The following is a 7,417-nucleotide window of genomic DNA, read 5'->3' on the forward strand; positions in this document are numbered from 1 at the left end:
ATACTGATATACACCTGAACATCAGCAGGAGAGAACTCTTTAAAGTAGAGACACTACATACTGATATACACCTGAACATCAGCAGGAGAGGACTCTTTAAAGTAGAGACACTACATACTGATATACACCTGAACATCAGCAGGAGAGGACTCTTTAAAGTAGAGACACTACATACTGATATACACCTGAACATCAGCAGGAGAGAACTCTTTAAAGTAGAGACACTACATACTGATATACACCTGAACATCAACAGGAGAGAACTCTTTAAAGTAGAGACACTACATACTGATATACACCTGAACATCAACAGGAGAGGACTCTTTAAAGTAGAGACACTACATACTGATATACACCTGAACATCAGCAGGAGAGAACTCTTTAAAGTAGAGACACTACATACTGATATACACCTGAACATCAGCAGGAGAGAACTCTTTAAAGTAGAGACACTACATACTGATATACACCTGAACATCAGCAGGAGAGGACTCTTTAAAGTAGAGACACTACATACTGATATACACCTGATCATCAGCAGGAGAGAACTCTTTAAAGTAGAGACACTACATACTGATATACACCTGAACATCAGCAGGAGAGGACTCTTTAAAGTAGAGACACTACATACTGATATGAACATCAGCAGGAGAGGACTCTTTTAAAGTAGAGAGACAACAGTAAAGGATCTAAATTCTTCTTCTTCTGCGGTCAGTTGTTTGACGTCTCTTCTCTCTCTGTGTCTCCAGACTCTCGTTGAAAAGAGGATTTGATGACTCTTCAGAGCGAGTCCAGATGTGCAACCTCTGACCCCCGAATCATGGACCTCCGTCTGCAGGCCAGCCCTCAGATCCACTACAGAGTCAACGGAGACGCCGGGCGAAACTCCAGGACACGCGTACGTATTTATAAAGATAGAAAATACTTCACAAGATTTGAGATTTTTTGGTACTTTTACGTCATCTTACCGGATAAATAGATTTTTGATTCAAACGTTTAAGGGACCTTAAGGAACAGCAATATTATTAAATTGTTTTTTTGTATTCGTTAGAGATTTTTTTTTACAGGTTAAACCCTTAATGTTTACTTCAGAAAGAATGGTGCATAACACACATTCCTGACCCGAACAACAGCTCACCATACCAAGAATAGACCTGACACACGGAAGAAAAACAATAATTAAAAATAAATAAAAATAAGAATAAAATACAATTTAAATAATATAACATTTAAATTAAATACAATAATATAATAAAATTCATACAATTTTTAAAAGGACAACAAACACAAAAATAAATGAAATCCTAAATATTATTAAAAAATAAAATAAAATGACATGGTTATAATTATCTTAACAATGAAGTGTTAATAGCCATGTGCATATTCCAGGGCTCCAGACAAATCCAATTAATTATGCTTTCTTTAAAAACCTTTATATCAAAGACCCCACAACAATTGAATATACTTATTATTTGATGTTCAAAGAGGACATAAAAACTAGACATTGTAATGTGCAGTTCAGACCTCCAGGGCCATAAGTGTACAAATATGCCCCTTCAAAATTTTCCTTTCTTTAGATAATTCGACACCATTTTGCCAAGTTTCATGAACCGGATCGGGCAGGTATTTCACAACCCAACGGACATAACAGTAAATCATAGCCTCCTATACATATTGCCCCAAACTATTCCAATAAGTTGGTCGATATCTACCAATTGCAACAGATACAGCTGACTTATTGGTTATCACAGGGGACACAGGTGTGTATGTGAACACCTTGACGCTCTGTAAACTGAAGGATAGAGTTGTCTTGTTCTATTGTCCCCTTACACACAGCAAACACTCAGCGTATCAGATGAACAGCTGATTATCCAAGCTGTAACTCTCTGTGTTTACACAAAGCACCCAGTCTTCACCGTCGCTGTGAAATTACACCTGCTCAACAACTTAATCCCTCGACATGCCTTGGGGATGACATTCATTATCACTGACAACACAAATGGAACCGGTCGAGCTGCAGTTTTTCATCTCCGGTCTCTGCGTCTCCACAATAGACGGCATTGACTGAAACCTGCAGATCTGTATTTATCTCACGTTGGTTTCAGTTGGGTGTTGCTGCAGGTGCTTTTGTCTCAGTCGGTGTAAAGTAAAAACAAGACTCTGATGTCGGCAACAAACCCTGGTTGCATGTCCGCCGCACGCTGAAGGACATGACCTTGAAATAGCCCCAAACGAGCAGCTTCCTCATGTTGTGGTCGCTGTGTAATTATAGTTTAACACGAGATCCATAACACCTCATTATCAGACTGTTTGTTGTCCATTTGTGTGGGAACGGTTACTCAAGCAGGCCAGAGCTACACTTATTGTATTATTTCCTTTTTATATTTGTATTTATTTTTACTTGATCTTATATTGGACTTTAACTTCTTGTGTTTCTATAAATATTAGTCTTTTATTGGACATTTTTCTTAAACTCCTTATTATTTTCCTTCTTCTTTTTTTAATTTATTTAATTCTAATGTGGAGCAACTATTACGAAACCCAATTTCCCACGGGATAAATAAAGTATTCTGATTGAAATGTTCATATATCCTTAGAAACCGTATTTACATTTCTCTTTTCATCGTTGAACCCCGTTTTTTGTAAACCATCCACTCTGACTTCCTCGTGCAGGAGTCAATGTGTACAGACTGAACACAGGTCTGCTTGTTCCCACATCCCAACCCTCCTAACTTCTTTCCGACCCTAAATTTAGCTCAAACGTCCCTCTCTTCGCCCCATCTCAGCGTCTACCTGTCCAGCTCCTTACAGTAAACCCACTGAGGACTCACACAATGAGCTATCCAGTGACAACCTGGTGACTTTTGGTTTCACTGCCCTCCTTTAAAGTCTCTTTCAGTCCGGATAAAGATCAAGTCAACCTATTTAAGCTCTACCACATGGCTGTAGGCGCTAGTTAATCCTCTGTAACAATGAGCAGTGGGCCTGCAAATAAGTAGAAGGACTGAAGTTAAAGCAGTACCACAACGACAAAGAAAAAACAGTATCCCAAATACATCAAAAAACAAAGCGCCAATACAAGTCTTTCATACCATGGCGGTTAAAGTGGTCATTTGTTGTCAAGACACTGTATTAGAAAACAAATCCACAGCTAAATAATACTTGTATCGACCCTACGCCCAATTCAATTGCAGTAATACGAGTCAAAGTGAAAAAACTTGGTCCAGCAATATTGAAAAGTACAAAATTGCCTGGATAGATTCAGCCGGAAGCAGTTTAAATTACTATTGCTTTTGAAATAGCCCTAACTAGCCAAATATGTAACATGAGGGCATCTTTTAAGGAACTACAAACAACCTCAGAACCAAATACTACTGGCAGGAACACTAGAAATATCGCTTCTGAAAACCCACCTCTTCTCCTTAGCGTTTTGACACCTTGTAGATTGTTGCTTTTAAATTGTTTGTTGTTTTTACTTGTGCTTGTTTTATGGTGTGTGAGCTGGGCTGTGAGTTTGTTTGTTTGTTTATCTGACTGTGCAGCACTTTGGTCTGGAGGTTTTAAAGTGCTGTATTGTATTGTATGTCAATTAACGTCCTCTGATCCCTTTGCCTTAACAGGACGACGATAAGGACAATACCCTGAACTTTCTGAGCCAGGAGGAGCAGGAGTGCATCCAGTTCTTTGAGAAAACCATCGACTCGTTGGATGAAAGTCTGGAGGAGAACGACCGGATGAAGACCCCAGCGAACAGCATCCACCAGACCTCGAGTGCTAGTGGTTCCTCGCGCATGCCGAGGCATCCTGTCGCCAAAGACCAGGACATTATTTACCTGGTCCGCCCAGAACCGGACCTACTGCAGAACAAAGAGCCGATCTACAATCCCACAAGTCCAGGTAGGGTACAGTTGTTCTTGTTTCTTGGTCTTATCCAGAATTCTGTAAATACGTAGATGTAGGAATCCAAACGTTTGACATGTAGTCCTTTGAATGTACCAAGAATAAAGGTAACTGGTGAATTCACAGCATGGTATGTCTTCAATTGTATCGTAACTGTCCCAGAGTTGGTAAAACAACCAAAGAAAAGTAGTTTTTAAGCATCTGAAATGGCTGAATCTGGTTTGGCAAGTATAAACTAGGCTGTGTTGTTAACCAACGTTTGATGGTATAGGCTACGATTTGTATACATTATTATAATCCACTAGTAAACAAAGTAGGGAAAGTAGAGGTTTCAAACTGTAAACAAAACAAGTGGCCTTAAACGATCAATGAGGGAAATTTGGAGATACGTCTTGAGGAATTTGTTTGAATTGTTCTATCATATCAGCCAGAATTAGCCATGTTTAATGCTGTCTCGAGACAAAACGATACAAATGTGTATTCCGGAAATCACATGAGTTTAATGTTTGAATCATCTGAACTTATTCCACAATGGGTTATCCATATCATTTAGCATTTCCATAAACGTACCACTTCAACAGAGCAATAACACTTTTGTTCAATTGAGAAACTTCTATTGAATATGGCAAGTTTCCATACAGCCTTTCTAATGCGATACTTCAAAGTGCACATAGATATGTACAGTACAGTCCTTAAAGCTTGTAGTCGTTCCAAGATTTTAACTTTTTTCACCATTTGTTCCTCACAGACTTTATGAACATGATGCAGACCCCTGGAAGCCACTTCGAGATAAAGCCGAAGCGAGATGCAACGGACGGCTTACCCTCCGAGTACAACCCTCCTTTACCAAGTGGCAGCTATGGAGCTACAGACGGCCACTACTCCTACCACCCTCCAGGCTGCATCCCCACCCCAGTTCTTATTGCCCAGCAGTTAGCAGATAACCAGGCAGGAACTTCCTCTAACTTGCATCCCTCCTCGTTCCTCCGCCACCCGAGCATCGAGTCGGACAAGCAATTGAGTCCGAGTAGCGATCTTCCTAAACATGGCCCTCCAACTTATGCTAAACCGAACCGTTTTCCGGACAACATCAGTGTGATCCACGGCCATAAGGACACTCAGAACCAGTCGCTGGCAAATGTCCACATCCAAGAGAGAAAGGCGCAGATGTTAGCAAACCTTACAGGTACGGCTCGCCCTTTGCTGCAAGACGACTCTCCCCTGACCGTGGAGTCTCGACAGACTCCCACTCGCAGTATTTCCTTCAAGGACCCCTCACCAGACAAATCAAGGATGGAGGCCCTGTCTAAACTGGGTCTACACAGGAATCGAGCGATGTCTGGAGGTACGTCGCTCATCCCGGTCCCTGACGCCTCTTTAGGTCCTCTCGCAGGTGCAGAAACCAAGTCAGTGGAGGTCAGCGCTCCCCCAACACCAACCACCACCAAATTACCAGGAGTTACGACACCGAGTCAGAGCCAGATCGTCAAGAAACCAGAGATTGAGCGGTCCGAATCCCTCAAGAGGTTTGACGAAAGAAGCCGCCAATCGAGCCCTTCACCTCCAGCCATGACACAAAGTAGCTACCTTCCTCCTCCTCTACTAGAAACCAGGACATCTCCATCTTTCCCCGCTCCGCCTGAAGTCACTTCGCTCGAACCGAACAACTATGGGGGGAAATCCATCACGGTGAATCCTTCTCATTCCTTCAGAAGAGAGTCGTTACCTTCACCAAGTAGCCCTGATCCCAAAGTCCTGCCCCCTGCGCTGGCTAACCCCACCGAGTTCAACCCCTACGGAGGAAAGACCAAAGTCATGACCCCTTCTCACGTAGCCAAGAGCGACCTTCCAGATATCCTCAGCTCCCACATCGACAAGAGTCAAAGCTTACCCGCCAAACAAGAACCGCTACCCACTGCGCTGAACAGCCATGGAGGAAAAAGCCGAGCTTTCAACCCTTCCTACGGGTTGAATCGCCCGACGGACAGTCCTTCCAAGAGTTTCAAAGCTCCAGCTCCCGCTCCCGCTCCGGCACCAAGACCTCCTCGTCACTCCTATCATGGCGGCGTTTCTACATCGTTACCAGCACCTCGAGCATTATCTCCTGATCACAGGCGAAGATCCACCTTTCGTCCCCAAGGCATCACCGTGCAGTTTTCTGGACGAGGAGCGACGGACGAATCGCGCAGAGAAGCCTTGAGGAAACTTGGGTTGTGGAAGGAGTCTTGATAAACTTTCTGTACCTGTCGAGCGTGAATTTCTGCTTGAGGAATGCTGGAAGTTTCCCCCATGTTTGTCTGAACTTGAGGCGTGGTAGGGGAAAGACTTTTTCGAGATCTTACGATAGAACCTGCACAGCCAGTTCTCACTTCCTGGTCATAAAACAAACTGACAATCAAGTGTGTCACGTTCGACAAAGATAAACTACTTTATATTATATCTGATCCAAGACATTGTATACCACAAATTGTTGCTGTAAAGAGGAGCATCCTCTTCCTGCAGGAATCAAAGAACTTTTGGTTTGCCACAAACGAGGATGATTGTGAATATCTGGATCTTTTCAAACTGGCTCCTATTTTCTTATGTGTATCAAACGGTACTAAACAGGAGGAAGTAGTGTATTTATCGGTGGCGGACTTATCCACTTCTGGTACTTTTGGGAATGTTTCTGGTGGTGTATTTGGGATTGAGTCGAGATGAACTACAATAGGAGCATCTTTTGCAAATGAGGCCCACTTTATAAAGGTTATCAAGACTTTTATTGGGATTTTTTTATGTTGTTTTAAAGCCAAAAGTAAGACTGGGTAATTCATTGGGGAAATGGCAAAATTACCTGTGACACAAACCTTCTAGGGCTCCCAAAAAGAAACCAAATATGTTCATTTGCAGTAATTTTGAAACCTTATCCTGTAGCAGGGACTCAGAATCTAGTTTTTATTCCATCAATCAAAGTTTATTTATATAGCCCAATATCACAAATGTTACATTAGTCTCAGTGGACTTCAGTTTGTACAGAATATCAGTATGAAAATACGACACCATCTGTCCTTAGACCCTCTGTCCTTAGACCCTCACATCGTACAAGGAAACACTCCCAGGGAGAAAACCCACAGTTTAAAGGGGAACATGGGAGAAACCTTAGGGAGAGCAACAGAGGAGGGATCCCTCTCCCAGGACGGACAGACGTGGAATAGATGCTGTGTGTAAATCGAAAAGATAATACATTTACAACATAGGTAGACCAAATGTTTGGAAATGCATGTGTCAATAATAATAAGATGAATCCACGAGGATGTCAACAATCCTGTGGGAGCCATCAGGGAAGTAGTATGATGAGAGTCAGGCAGGACCACAGAGACAGGTTCAGCCACGACTCGAAGTCCAGGACTCAGATCAGGACTGAGGATCCCAGCGAATAACATGTGTCTGGGGTAATGTGTGGCAATATATAAACTCGGTACACATGGATTGAAAAGAGATATTTTGCGTCGTAGGTTAATCTGGCTCTGGTGAAATA

General features: G+C 42.3%; 1 protein-coding gene across 1 annotated transcript; it reads left to right on the top strand.

The window, feature by feature from the left end:
- The first annotated feature begins 754 nt into the window (after positions 1–754).
- On the top strand, positions 755–6,893 carry proser2 (proline and serine rich 2). Its single transcript, XM_010793087.1, has 3 exons — positions 755–898; positions 3,621–3,897; positions 4,649–6,893. Exons 1-3 carry the CDS (start codon positions 773–775, stop codon positions 6,127–6,129), a joined length of 1,884 nt encoding a protein of 627 aa, XP_010791389.1. The 5' UTR covers positions 755–772; the 3' UTR covers positions 6,130–6,893.
- The last annotated feature ends 524 nt before the right edge of the window (positions 6,894–7,417 follow it).

The sequence above is a fragment of the Notothenia coriiceps genome, unplaced genomic scaffold, assembly GCF_000735185.1.
Source record: "Notothenia coriiceps isolate Sejong01 unplaced genomic scaffold, NC01 NC01_scaffold00037157, whole genome shotgun sequence".
NCBI classification, from domain to species: domain Eukaryota; kingdom Metazoa; phylum Chordata; class Actinopteri; order Perciformes; family Nototheniidae; genus Notothenia; species Notothenia coriiceps.

Bases quoted from the DNA above. Each gene is read 5' to 3' on its own strand.
- proser2 (XM_010793087.1), top strand. From the start codon at position 773: ATGACTCTTCAGAGCGAGTCCAGATGTGCAACCTCTGACCCCCGAATC. The intron at 899-3,620 runs GTACGTATTTAT...TTGCCTTAACAG, and splicing joins GGCGAAACTCCAGGACACGC to GACGACGATAAGGACAATAC. The intron at 3,898-4,648 runs GTAGGGTACAGT...TGTTCCTCACAG, and splicing joins CTACAATCCCACAAGTCCAG to ACTTTATGAACATGATGCAG.